This window comes from Numida meleagris, chromosome 1 (genome assembly GCF_002078875.1).
Source record: "Numida meleagris isolate 19003 breed g44 Domestic line chromosome 1, NumMel1.0, whole genome shotgun sequence".
Taxonomy (NCBI): Eukaryota; Metazoa; Chordata; class Aves; order Galliformes; family Numididae; genus Numida; species Numida meleagris.
The window spans coordinates 49,675,167-49,690,140 of record NC_034409.1 but is presented as its reverse complement, the minus strand read 5'-3'; the positions used below and the strand labels follow the sequence as shown (position 1 = coordinate 49,690,140).

Sequence of the window (14,974 nt, the reverse complement as noted above, 5' to 3'; positions counted from 1 at the left end):
CATCAGAGGTGGATGATGGCGGTATGGCGGTAGAGGTTGAACCTTCCCGCCAGTATTCCATTACGTTTTGTTGCAATGCGATGAAGGACAGCAGAGGGGCAGTCTGACAAAATGGTGTCTGACGTGGAAGTGTGTATGAAGCAAAGGTGTGTCACTGGATTCCTCCATGCAGAAAAAATAGCACCCACTGACATTTATCAATGTATGCTGAACACTATGGAGACCAAACAGTGGATGTGAGCACAGTGAGGGAGCAAGTGGTGCATTTCAGCAGTGGCTACAGTGACGTGAAAGACAAGCCATATTCTGGATGGCCATGCAGATTTTTATGAGCACAGCATACAGGCTCTTGTTCATCTCTGGTGAAAATGCATCACTAGTGGTGCATTTACACTAATGCATGCAGCATGGGCAACAAACAGGAGGAGCTCAAAGCCATGGTGCGACAGGAGTACTTTGACTTAGTTATCATCCTCCCCAAAATTCTCATGATTGGAGTGCTGCAATGGATGGCTATTAGCTCTTTAGGAGATACATGCAAGGAAGAATGGGTGGTGGGTTGGCTCTGTATACGTTTTGATGTTGTAGAACTCAATGCTGGGTATGATAATGGTGAGTCCTTATGGGTAAGGATCAGAGGGAAGGCCAAATAGGCCAGCGTCCTGGTGGAAGTCTGTTATAGATCTCCCAGCCTGTCCAAAGATGGGCTTCAAAGCTGGTGAAGGGTCAGGAGCACAAGTCTTAAAAGGAGCAGCTGAGGGAACTCAGTCTGGAGAAGAGGAGGCTCAGGGAAGACTTTATCACTCTCTACAATGACCAGAAAGGAGGTTGTAACGAGGTGGGGTTGGCCTCTTCTCCCAGGTAACTAGAAATAGGACAAGAAGTAATGGCTTAAAGTTGCACCAGGGGAGGTTCCGGTTGGATATTAGGAAAAATTTGTTGTCAGAAAGAGTGATGATGCATTGCCCAGGTAGGTGGTGGAGTCACCGTCCCTAGAGGTGTTCAGGAAATGTGTGGATGTGGCACTGAGGGACATGGTTTAGTGGGCATGATGGGATGGGTTGATGGTTAAACTGGATGATCTTAGATTTCTTTTCCAGCCTTAACAATCTATGATTCTATGGTGGTGACTATGTTGACAAATAGTGTTGTAGCTGGGAATTTGCCCTATCAAATGGTGTTATTGTGCTCTTTGTATTGTTCTGGTTTGCATGGAAATCAATAGAAGGCCTTACTTTCAGAGCAACCTATAGATAGGAAAGGATGAGGGAATCAGAAAAAAAGACCTCTCAGTTACTAAAATCCTTCCACCTGATCAACTTAACCAGTCAGGGATACGCTGAGCAGGAGGTCCTAAGGTTGGATACCAGGATAGATGGAGCTTTGGACTCGCTCAGGACTGTTCATGTTCTCCAATCAAGAATCACTCTTTCCTGGATTGCTGCTTGTAATGTACTGTTGTTAGGATACTACATAGTCAGCAGATGATACCACGTAGGTGTTTGTAGTTTCCTGGTAAACATAGCCACTCCACCTAAATTACTCTAAATACAAACACGGAGAGTATAATATTAAATGTTAGATATGCATGTTGTGTACATTTTAACAGCATACGTTAGCTGATCCCTTTGGCAAATCCTGGGTAATTTTCAAGCACAATTGTGACCTTGTTTCTTGTAGCATATCTGACATTGCTGTTTGCTGCAAACAGAACAAATCTCTTCTACTTCGAGAGGAACACTACACAATAGAATTTCCAAAACGTTAATTTTTATTCTGTCTTAATTGCACCACTAGCAATTCCAGTAAAAAGAAGCAATACATTATGCTACTGTTGACAGCTACCCTGAAAACACCTGTCCTTGGAGAGGTTTAATGAAGCACCTGTATTTCTGGCATTTCTGCTTCCTTGAGAATAAAAAATACTTTGTATTCCATCAGAAAGAGAGATGGCTTTTGTTGATGTTTGTTTGTTTTGCTACAAATAAATAGACCTGTTTGTAATGTTGTTCAGCAATAAAGAATGGCACACTTCTTCAGAGGATGGAACCCCTGTTCACGTTCTACCGGTCACTTCAAGCCAGCTTGGCCCTGGAACAGCACGGAGTGTTTGCAAGTGTCCCTGAGAGGTTACACTGCAACCAGAATCCTTGGGAGCACAAGAGAATTGTGACAGTGTGCCTTGCTTATGAATGTGCTTTCATACAATAGGCCATAAAGAAGGGGAAGTAATCCGCACTCCCATAGTGGATTTATCTGCAAGCAATTAATTTCAAGTTAGTCAATCAAAGTGATAAGGAGTGTATGCCAGTGATTTGGCCTCCTTTTGTAGTTTTTCTTTTATTTTTTAATTAAGTAAGCTATTACCTTTGTTAGGAGAAAACTCACTTTCTATAAATAGTTACAAAATTATTTGCCTGTTCAGAGATTGGATTTTAAGTCTTTTTTTTTTATATTGTTCAGTTTTTATATATAAACTAATACAATATACATATCTGTTGTCTTATCAGTTATTTAGGATTTTCTGTTATCTAACAGAAAAAAATTGTTCTGCAGGCCAGAAAGCTTAGCAGTTGTAAAAGTCTCCTTATCAAGACCCTATGAAATCACAAAAAACATCTAGATTGACAGGGATACTGTAAGATTCCTTCTTCCTCTCAGATCTGAAATGATGCCTCAGAAGTACTTCATTTCTAACTAAAAGAAAGTAAGAACTTTTGTAAATACCTCACAGCAATTTTCAGTACTGCCATGGAATATTCTGACTGCACAGAAAGCTAAGAAAAATTAAGATTTAAGGTTTAAGGGCTTTTTTGCATACAAATGCCATAGAAAACTGATTAAAGAAACAGAAGAAGCAGAAATGTCACTGCGGGAGGTATTTTATGTGAAATGCAAAATCGGATGGGAGACCTTCTGACCTTAACTGTGTTTTAGTTAAGGCAGTTCTCCTTAGCCTATACACGCACCTTGTTTACTTTTGTTACCTCAAAAAAATAGTGTAGTCCGTATGGGTTAGCTCCAACTGAACTTCAACTCACCCACAACATTAGAAAGTAATTTTTTTTTCTAACTGGACATATTGGTCTGGTTTTCAGTTAGAAAAGTGAAGACATTTATACATAAAGCACAAATGTAAGATACATTTAATAACACGGATCCTTCTTAGCTTCTTCTGCATGACTCAGAGTTTTTCTGGAGCATTCTGAGCAGGTGAAGCTGTGACTCTGTCAGATCATTCCCTCACATGTGAGGTCTACGCAGTATTAGAGGATGGGTTGGTGACTTTAGTTGTGATTTCATGTCCAGCCTTGCTGACTTACACAATGAGGTGTATACAGCAAGTTGATAGCCCAATAGCTGTATAATCATAACCAGCTGTCAATCAGAGTAACAGACTTTGATGTCAGAAGGATTCCCAGTTGGAACTGCACATCTCAACAGGTAGGCTATGGGTTGAACACATAAAAATCGAGTTATCTCCTGACTTCTTGGGATACTATCTGTATGTAATGTGTGAGCAATAGAAATAGGGAGCAACATACTAGAATTTGTCATTGTGCCATTGGGTGTGGGCTCTTTGCACATAGGAATGGTCTAAAACCTGCTCAAAGCAGTAGAAGTCTCTATTTAAATCTAGTGTATGCTAAATTGTGGAGGAGGACTGATGTAACTTAATCGTGTATTCTCACCAGCACCAAATTGATCTAAGTCTTTCTAGAAAGTCTGGTGTAGCAATTACTGCAAAGATGCAGATCAAAGTGGGTAGAGATGTTATGATCCTTTCCTCATATGAAATGCCAAAATGACACTTCATAATTTTAAAGCTAAGTTGAGAAGTTCAGCTACTCTATTAATAATGCTGGAAAACTGCTGCTGCTTACCATCGCTGTTCTGTTAGCTAGTGGCATTATCTTGGAGGCTGTGAGCTGCAAGATGATTAATGATCATGTTTATTCCCACACAGAATTGCTGGGAGAGGGGGAATTGGCCTACACTGACAGAAGCAAAAGGGAAGTCATACACCTGTGACTAAACACCAAGATAAGCATGAGAGACTGTAATGACTTTAAATAAAATCAGAGAGTAGAAAGTGAGGTTTAAGAAAAGAAGAGGAAGGAGGAAAGGAAAGCTAAAATGAACAGAAAGGAAAGACAAGAAATGGAAAAAAGTCATCATATAAACAAAGCAAGAGGTTGTGAAGTGACCTTTTCACTGGCAACAATCACATGCTTCAATTTCCACGTCTAGCTAAAATCTTGATTTTTCAATAATGATGCTTCACAGTGTTCTGCCTCTTGTACCATTGAAAATGCATCTGACAGCCTCTCGGGAGAAATCATTTGCAGAAGTGAAAGAAATGAAGTATTCCCCTGCTAAAACTACAAAGGCAATCCCTTGAGATGAGTTAATGGCGTATGATTTCCATAAAGCAAAGATCTTGAAGAATATTTGCTTATTTTTTTAATGGAGCCAGTGATATCTGAGCCTTAATCTGTCCTGTGTAGGCTGTCCATGATGAGAGAAGGTGAAGCATCTAAGTTGAGAGCAAAGACCAGCCTGCAGAGAGGTGATAGATCACGTATGCATTTAATACTCTTGTCAAGCCTCAGTTGTCCACGTCAAGACAGCAAACAATAGTCATGTGAAACAAAGACCCTGAACAATGAAGCAAAAATGGGTATTTTCTACCTTTATTTTTTAAGTTTACACAGGTGCCTGACAATGATTGTATAGCTTTGTGGGAATTGCACTTTCAGAGGCTTCCTGAAACTTCCAACACCCAACCTATCATTAAGATTCCGTCAAGTTAGTAAATGTAACTTCAAGCTGCTCTTGTATTGGATTTCAGCATCAGATTTAAGTTCAGTTTTGGAAGTTTATATATGTGGAATCCAGGGATGAGAGGCAAGGCAACCAGCAGATTGTGCAAATCCAAACTGCCCCAGCACGAGTCAGTCTCAGAGCTGAAGATGCAATGCATGCTTAGCTGAACCCACATAAACTTAACCGAATCAGAAAGCCACATCATTGCAAGTGCTATGGGCTGAGAATGCAGTTGTACTGGTCCAGGAGTTGGGGTGAAATATCTGCACACAATTCCACTGCCAAATGGATTTGTAGGCATGCACTATGTTGAAGATCTCATAACTGCATCCCATCGTACAGTGTAGACCTGTTTGACATTTAATAAAAAAAGAGCTTGAGAAGACCGAAATACATGTCCAAGACACAAATTATTACATGAACCTCTTACCTTTGTAAGGTAAAACAGGACAGATGTTTGCATTTTACAGATAGCTCCCATTTGTCACTTGACAGAGCTGTATCCTGCTGAGTCTGAAACAGTGTCTAACTCTTATATTAAAATATGTCTTGTTACTCTGGAAACAAAGTTCTCCATTGAGGGTCAGCTCTGTGGTTCCATTTGACTGCCTACTCTGCTGTGGTGAATATTAGGATATTAGAAAATTGTTTGACTCTACTGAGCTGTAGATTTTAAATCTGTCCTCCATCTCATTGCTGCACTTTTGAGGCTTCAGCTAGCACGGTAAAATGGTCCCAGGCAGAAGCCCTGATGCCGAGAGCTGCCTTTAGCTGCATTAATGTTCTTGTACTAGCCTTCCTCACCAAGCTATCATCTCTGTGTCACTCATCACTCTCCATTATGCTAGGGTTAGCTGATGAGACTTTATATCCTATATCAAAGACACTGTAATCCCTAACCAGCACCCTGACTCTAGGTTCGGAGCCTCAAGCCCCTCTGAAACAGTTTTTTAGACTTAATACATATATATTTTTTAACTTCACCCGGAACAACCATTCACCTTATTAACTTACTACCCCTGCAACTGCAGTAAATACTGAACAGCTATGCAGGTGCCATCTACCAATGTTTTTTTTTACTATCATAGGCTCAGGTCCACTGTCAAGTTGAACTTTTCACAAGGAGCACCTGCTAATTCTTTTATGGGTAGTGGGAAATTCCCTCAGCCTGTCTTTATCTGACAGGGTTTGGCCTGTGATTGAGTTGCCAGAGATCATTGGTTTTCTACTCTTAAATAAATACATGTTTTCTCTGTGTTTGATGTCTTATATTAGCTGATATCACAGAACATTTTCCTCTGGCAGGAATGCCTGATACTGTAACTGAATATCAAAACAGAGGTTGTTCACTTGAGTTAATCCCAGTTGCAGCTGTATCTCTGCACAAGATCTAATTTCTCTTCCCCCTTGCTATTGATTGGAATAATTCAGATTTGAAGCTACAAAAGACTGATTCAATTGTACTCACCATAAGGAGATGGTCAGTCCTCTAGAGAAAGTACAAAACCAGAAGTAGAGAGGGAAGGCTTTTTTTTATTTGTTTAAATAGTATACAAGTCAGATGGCTGAATAATATTCATTTCAAACTGTATGAGTTGGGAAAGGGTTAAAAGGAAGAACCTTTCTTCATTGAGCTACATGTTTATGATCCATCACATATTTAGCTTCATTTTCTGGTATGCGGCAACACAGAGCAATGGGAAAATGGGGCCACCACCCAAGGTCCTGTAATGTCAATTACAACTGTTGTTAGACTTGTCTGTAGATTTCCCCTAACTAGTTTGTTAATTTCTGACAAGAACAATTGGTGCTTTGCAGTTGGAGTGTAATTCCACTCTAATCTATGGGAGCAGCTATGAACTCCTAGGACAGAGTGATAAGCTTGTGATAATCCATGGAAATGGCAATATAATGAGGACTTCTACTTTATCAGGGTTTGTTCTGGATCATGCTGATCTATCAGGATATATCAGGATAGCACAACACGTGACTCACATATTTGCTGTTTATCAGAAGATAGCTTCAGTCCCAAAGAGTAATATTTCTAAGTCTTTTTCTTTTAATGTTCTTTATAGTCAGTGAGAAGAAAAAATAATTGCAGTAAGACAATACAGCTGCTCTACAGCTATGTTTATCATCATTTACATTACTTTCTTTCAAGTCTGGGTAGTAGAAAAATTGCCAACGATTGTTTCAATGATAGAAAAAAAATATCCTAGGTATTCCCTTTAATATTTAAAGATGATATCCTTATTACTAGGCAGACTAGACTTGTAGCATACTGATATTAAATAAACACAGACAGTAGTGTTTCGTTTTCTTTTCTGTCTGTGATCACTTTTTTTTTATTTGAACCTCTAACAAAACTGGAAGATGAGTTGACAGTCTGTCTACTTTGTCTTTGATCTTGCTAGGACTATTGGTGCCAGCTTCCACGATAGTAGTTTGACTGACTGGTAGCAGCTGATGCTTCCACGTAGCTTTTTGTTTCTTTTGAGGTTTCTGAGATTTCCATTCCGTACCTTTTGCTTTCTCCTCTCTGAGTCGTCAAGTGGAAATAATGATTTATAATTAAGCAAAAATTAGATTAGTCTACGTGCCAGTGAGAAGCTCCAAAAAATAAACTTGGCGAAGGTATCAGAGTTACACATTCAGAAAACAATTGCACTTTTACTGTATGAGCTGGCTAGAGAAAGGGACTTGGGGGTACCCTGGCTGAACTGCCATTGCCATTTTTCAGTACTCTTGTACTTTGTGCAGAATAGAAGCCATTTAAATGAGGAAAAGTCTATCTCATCAACCATCGAAAAAGGACTAGGAAATTATTCCAGAGAGAAGGTGTGCTTTGTGGAACTCCCTTTGCAAAGGTCGAGGGAGCTCAAGGAACAACTTTGGGGGTATTTTTGCTCTTCTGGTTTCTATTCCCCTGAGTATCTTTGAACATTCTGGAAGACTGAGAATAGATGTCGATCAGGAAGTCAGTGCTGATTATCTGTTTCAAATACACCCTGTTAAAATCTAGTTGTTTATTATCCAATGAAATGGAGGTCAGAGCAAACAAAGTGCCATAGAATCAGGAACCAAAAATCACTTTTCACTAAGTTCCATGATACGGTTCTTTGTAGAGTTAATTTGAACTGGTACTTCTAATCTAACACCCACACAGACCTGTTAGGATGTTTTGTAACTATGCAATATGTGCATGGGTACTATTGTTATTGGTGAGAGGCTGAACAGTATTTATTTATTCAGACAAATAAATACAGGACCTTGCTACTTGAATGTTAATTGTCCTTGTGCTTCTGAAGACAGAATATGTGATAAGCTTCAGGGTTTGTATTCAGTGATTCAAGAGGAGACCTCCATCACCTGTTAATAATGCTAGAATTACAAAGATGAGGTGCTCAACCTGATGTACATGTAAGAACTGACTTATTGTATAGGTACTTGCACATTGTAAACATATTTAATGCCAGAGTGTTTTTCACCTTTCCGACAAGATAATAACAATAGTTGATGCCTAGATGCCACAGAATAATAGAATAACCCATCAGGGAAGTCAGATGCAGTTAGTACTTTATTCCTTAGAAATTGATTAAACCTGGAATCTTTAAAGAGAGAATAAGTAGTTCTAGAAGATGCGCTTGAAGATGTTTTTAGTATACATTTTCCAGCTTATTCTGGGGGGTGTCAGAAGAGGTTATCTTTCACAGGAGCTCCTGGTTTTTGAATCTCTTCTCCATGTCATCACATTCTTTCATGGGAAGACAGAGTCATTTGTGTTGCCTTTTCTTATGCTCCCATTACTTCTAGTTCTGTTGTAAGACAGTATTTCTAATTAAAGCTTTTTGCTTTATGCTGCCGTTGCCTGTGGGAATAAAAAATAAAAATAAAATCAAAAAGGGCTTTTTCTTCTTTTTCTTTTTTTCTTTTTCTTTTTGCATCTCATGCATATTTTGATTTCTGGGTTTCTAAAATGTATCCCTTCCTGACCAATCTTTGAAGTATGAGAGCTGCTTCGTGGATGGAGAAAAGTTACTGAGACAGTGGAGGCAGTGACCTTAAGAGATAAGGAAGATCTTTCGAGGCATCTGGCTAGTTGGTTTCACTGGTAAGCTTTTTATCTGGTAGACCGGATGTTAAAAAATAACCTTCCCTTAGACAAAATTGGATGGGATCCTGAGAGCTTAGTTTTATTCTGCAGCCAGGGCACTATGAATGGATGGACACTGTAGTCTCTTCTCTTATTCCCTGGGACTAAAGATCCCTCAGGCACAGGCAACAACTAACACCAAAGTAGAGAAGATTTTGCTTTTATTTGTGGTAGGCCCATCAAATTTTGTGCTTTACATGTAAGACTCAGTTGTCTATTTGTTTTCTATCCACTCTCCTGATCTACAGTATCAGAAACTCTCACATTTACAGCACAGTGCCACACCTTTTCTTTGTCTCTTTTACACCATGAACCATATGCTATCGATCAGTCTGCCAAGTACTTTGGGATCACGTAACAAGGGAAAGTGTGGTGTTCAACTGTGTGCTGAGGAGCACATGCCTCACCCCAGCTGCATTCTCCTGCAGCACTACCTTGTGCTCCATGCCACCTGAAAATGAAGGCATCCTCACATGGTGGGACTTGACACTGAGAGACTATGCACACACCGGGCAATTAAGAAATTGAGAAGTTAACAGTTCAGTTGTAATTTATTCTGACTGGGATTTCCTATGGCACCATGAAGACAAGGAGCAAGAGAAAGTGTAAAAAGAGATGTTGTTGTAAGGTTATAGCTGATTTTACCTTTTTTATTTTTAAAAGAACATTTTAAAACTGCCATGAAAACTGAACAAATACATACTAGATACACAGGCAGGGAGACCTCACTGCTATTACATACTTACTGGGTGACAAGCAATATCAAATACTCAGTTCCACTTGCATTAATCATATCAGTTAGCTGTTTCTCTCAGATAGACAGATGAAGAAGAGTATAAAAATCCAGTGATCTTGTTCTGCTGACGTTAATGACAAAAATTCTATTGACTTACATGGGTTAAGCTTCAGGCACTTTGTAAATACCTATAAAATGGGCCAGTGGTGAGCAGATGGTCTCAACATGGAAAGCTGTATTCCATTCTCAGTATGTGGCTCTATCCCCACATAGTCCAGATCTTTACGCAAATAATAATTTAGAATTACTGTATTAGAATTGCTAGATTAGAAGCGCTGACGTGTGTAAGGTCTTCTCTTAAATGCTGTTTCATGGTTTCCCCTGTTGTTAGGTGTAAAAAATATTCATGCAATAGTAATTTGCTATTAAAAACAAGGATTGTATAGAAAGTCAATGGAAATACATTTGAAGTGTATTCATCACCTTTTAAAAACAGGTTTGGAAAGAAACCATGGAATTGCAGCTCTGGTTTTTTTGTATCAAAAGCAATGGTGAATTATCAGGAAAGTAATAAAAGTAGAAAGTAAACTGATATATTATCTGACAGCCTCAGATTTCAGAAAAGCAGAAACTGCAGTAGGTGTGAACAAAGAGCCCAAATTCACACCAATCACACTCAGTACTTTATTTAAATTTGCCTGTTGATTCCTTTTATCCTGGACTTCTCTTCCATGCACAGCCCCATCCATAAGGCTTGTAGTATTTATTTTTTTGCCTCCCCTTCATTCTACTACCTTTCTCAGGATAAACGCTTAGGAAATCCTAAGAGACCTACTCATGAAAATTGCCCCAGTGTTCTTTAGCGGGTGCCTTTTAGAGATGCCATTTACAGTACGGATTTTGGTCCCACAGGTCTCAGATGGGCCTGTGCTGCCTGGGAGCAGACCTTGGGTGCTCTGGTGTACAATGCTCCATGAGTACTAATGGACGAGCTTTGTGCTGAATCTACTCAGTAAATGGAAATGAAGGCTTTGGTGTGGAGGACTGCAAGGCAGACATTTCTGCCAACAATAGAAGTGCTCTGATGGTAAAAGCTATAGGAGTGAAATTGATAGCTTATCACATGAGAAAATATACCATTGATTTATGAGCCCAGCCAGCAAAGATAGTATAGCAACATAACTAGAGATGCTGGGCAATGCAAACATGAAGTAATCAACTGCTTTCCTTAACGTTTTAATGTACCTTTTATTTTATTTCCATTTTAAAGTGTCTTTTTTACAGTCCATTTGTTACCTCCCCTTAGTTCTCTCAGCTCATTACCGTGATGAAATGTTACTGCCCTTATCAGGCAAGGTTTCAGGTAATGCTTCAGTTTTACAGCTTCAGCCTTTCCATGAGCAAACATTCACATCAACCTTTAGCCTCTCTCCTTTCCTGAGTTTTGCTGTTGTTAGTATTTCACAAACCAAAGTGCCACCTTGGACACCAGAGGGATGGGCAGAAGTGAAGGAGGGAAAGGGGACAGGGAAGTGCCCGAGAAGGATTGTACAGCCTGTCCTTGAATCTACAGTGCGGAAACCTTTTTTTGCTCTTGCCAGAAATAAAATCTGTGTAGGGTATCTGGAAGAAGAAGGAGGACCTGAAGAGGAAAAGAAAAGAGAGAACACACACAATGGATGTAAACTGAATGATAATGAAGCAACGGATGTTGGGTCTGGCCCTTTGGCTTTTATTCCTCTCACTGCAGCTGTTGCAGCAAGTTGGTTCAAGTAGGTGTAGCAACAACAATTACGTGATCAATGTGATGCTCATGCCTGACTCGGACTTCCCATCAACTTCTGAAAATTTGACAGCCGCTGTGAAGGAAGCCTTGACAGCAGTGCAAAATGAATTAGAGACAGAAGGTAAGGCAATGGGTGTTGGTGATCCCTCTCCCACTGTGGTTTCTTCTCACTTTTTGCCATAGCTTTCTATTCATGTGACCTTCAGCAAACTGCTTCTCAGACAGGCTCTTTGGTTCTCTGTTCACGTTATATAGATCTTACAGAAATAATGGTCTCTCTCTATGAAAAAAAGAAGCACTCTACAGATAGGAAGAGCTAGATTTGCTTTCATAGTAACTGGGCAGAGTCTTGCTTTTTAGTTGGGATTGGGAACATGGGAATTGCGAAATTGGATAAGTTCAGACCAGTGATCCATCCAGTGCAGAAACCGAGATGCCCTTGCTTGAAACCTTAAAACTTATTCATCCTATTTCAGAATTGATTATAATAGGAAAAGTGAGACCTTTTCCTCTCCTGGCCAGATTAGCTTCTACTCTCTGAGAATAATTTTCCCCTTGACTCCATCTGTTGATCACATTATGTCTAAAAATGTGAAAAGTCTGCCACCCTCACTGTCACTGTGTAGAGTATCTTGGGACAAACGTTCCAAAGAAATTCATAGTCTGCCCTCTAGCTGAAGAGTTTTGGTCCAGTTTTGTTGGAAAATGGTGTCTCTAATAAAGACCAACACTAAAAATACTTTGTACTGAAATTACTCACACCCAACAATCAACACTAGAGCAAATTCTTCATCTCATCCTAGATAGTGGGAGCCAGGTAGCTGGGATTCCTGGTAGCTTTAGGGGATAGCAGACATCTTCACGAGTCTACTCCTGTGTGCTGGAAGAAGAGGGATATGGTGTATTAGTGGTTATCTCCAGCTCTTCAGGCTGTTCACTTTTACATTGCATTGCAGGAGTAAATGTTACTGTCAATGCCACCTTCCACCACTTCAGATCATCACTATATGTCTCACAAGGCTGTCGCACTAGCACCTGTGAAGGTGTAGAGCTCATCAAGCAAATTTTTGTGAGTACCTGGCTTCTCTAGGTTAATATTCTAAGAAAAAAAATACTTTCTTTTGTATATGTTTGTATACGTGCATGTAAGTATGCATGCATCTGTGGTTGTGTGTCTGTCTTAGTATATTAACTTTTGAACCTGTTGTTCAAACTAACTTGAGAGGTAGGTGAAGTTGTCAAAGACATTCCCATAGGTTTTGTGAAGACAAGCAGTCAAGCATAGAGACCTTATTAATGCTTCCTGAAGGCAGTCATTTGGTAGCAGTGCCAGCTGAAGCAGCCACCTACTTCAAGCTGCTTTTCCCATCTTCAGGTTATCTCCTCTGTCATGCCTGCATAGCTCTTTGTGGGGCCACATAACCAAAGTAATCAAATAATAATAAAAACAAACAAACAACAACAACAAAACCCAACAAACTACAACAACAAACTACCCAAACACTCCAACAGCCCCAGTGGAATGAAGAATGTCCATTTCCAGCTGGTTCAGTTCCCCAATCCATTCTCCATTAGCTTACAGAAATACATGTGCCAGCACAAAGGAGAGAGCAGTGCAAGCTGGGAATGTACAGGCAGAGGGCCTGGCACTGATAACAAAGCACAACGTATGACTGTGCCCAGAGGGCAAAGATGAACTGCGTGCTTGCTTCTCACTGGAAATTGGATATGTTGTGTGGGAGAAAATGTGTGAGTCTCCGAATGCTGGAAAAATGTTGCAAGATATTCAAGAAGCTGAGTTTCAGTGGACACTCATGTCTACTTGCTGTCACCTCACAGTGAGGCTTTGTCAATCAACTGTGAATTCTCACATCTAACAATGTATGGTTGCATGCTGTAGTCTTTGTTAAGAAGTCCCTCATGGCACACAAAATTGCTTTGATATGTACTTTCATGTACACAGTTGCAACATTTTAATCCTAACCTGCTGTCTCCCTCTCTCTCTCCATTAAGGTCATACTCTCACAGGTACTATTCTCCACTCAGCCTTTTCATAGCTCTCTGTGACTCCTCCCTCCTTCACTCTAGGTTTGTTCTTTTAACCTTTCCATATCTCCTTTTGCATTCTTTCCTTGCTTTTGCTGAGTAAATTCTGGGGCTCCTTTTCAAATCTTAAAACTCTCTTTAATCTCCCATCCTTCTCACTGTGCCACCGCACTGTCCCTACTACAGACCCTCTCTGATCTCTTGCAGGAGAATGGCACTCTTGGCTGTGCTGTCATAGGGCCTGCTTGCACTTATGCTACCTACCAAATGGTCTCGTAAGTACCACCCTCTCCATGCAATATTGTGTTGTTAAAGATGTCAAGTGTTTGAACAAAGTTGTTTTGAGTGCAGCAAATCAGTGGAGACATTGGAGTTTGGGGTACATCAGACACTTTGATGTCAACAGTCAAGTCTGTAAGGCTGTTGTGCATAGCCACTTAAGTTTGGAAGGGAAAAGAAAATCCCCTCTGAGAGCTCACTGATGCAGTCTCATTACTATCAGCTAAGTGTTTCTAATTGCTGATGATCAATTGATATTGGGCTCAGAAGACATGACTTATCAACAACCACAGAATGAAAGGGAGATGATAGTTTGAGGCACTAGACATTGCAGAACTGCAGAAACGGAGGTCTTTCTGAGTGGGCTTTCAGTTACTGAGAGGAGCCTGTGTTCCATGCGGCAAGAGAAGATAAAAAACTCAAATAATCTTCAGTAAGAAGTGTTTAGATAGAGAACAGCCAATTTTATCCTAACTCTTCTCCCTGTGAAAGCATTTCTGAAGAATCAGTCTCCCTACTAGAGTATTAGACATAAATCAGTGTAGTTCTGTATTGCATTATACATTAATATGTTCATTCTCAGATACTAGGAAAACATGAGCTAAATCTGTGTAGCCTTAGTATAACTCATTTTAAAAAAACCCGCATCAGTCATGAGTACAAATCAATACCGTTACCCAGTGAGTCATTCTCCCTGCTTTAAACTTTCGTAGCCTTGTGGTTTCACTAAGATATACAGATAAGATTGGGGTACTTTTACTTCAGGCTTTATCAGCTCTATACTTTTCTTTGGATGGGGTGACCAGAAGTTAGTCCAATGTTTCCAGAGAAAGAATTAATTGATTTATAGATTTATAGAAGAATAAAAATAATAAATTCTCATGTACAAGGCCACGATAAAATATTATGCAATGTGCCTCATTTTATTCATTGTGACTCCTAACTTTCTTTGTTTTTCTATTTGCTGGATTTAGAGCTGCCCAGAATGATGCCAAAGTCTTTTTTCTCAGACTCTAGTACAGTTACAACAGTATACATTAAAAAGTATGACCAGTGGAAGTTTATGCAAAGAACACTATCAGGCAGCTGTATTTGCCTACGGTGCAACACATTTACAAATTTACAAATCAGAACAAGTGATTTACTT

At 39.8% G+C, this 14,974-nt stretch overlaps 1 protein-coding gene across 1 annotated transcript in view; it reads left to right on the top strand.

Annotated features, from left to right (window-relative positions):
- GUCY2C (guanylate cyclase 2C) overlaps positions 11,347-14,974 on the top strand; it is a 44,499-nt gene continuing 40,871 nt past the window's right edge. Inside the window, exons 1-3 of the mRNA XM_021384434.1 lie at positions 11,347-11,623; positions 12,459-12,571; positions 13,756-13,823. Coding sequence (XP_021240109.1) covers positions 11,407-11,623; positions 12,459-12,571; positions 13,756-13,823 — 398 coding nt within the window. The 5' untranslated portion in view covers positions 11,347-11,406. The remainder of the gene's footprint in view (positions 11,624-12,458; positions 12,572-13,755; positions 13,824-14,974) is intronic.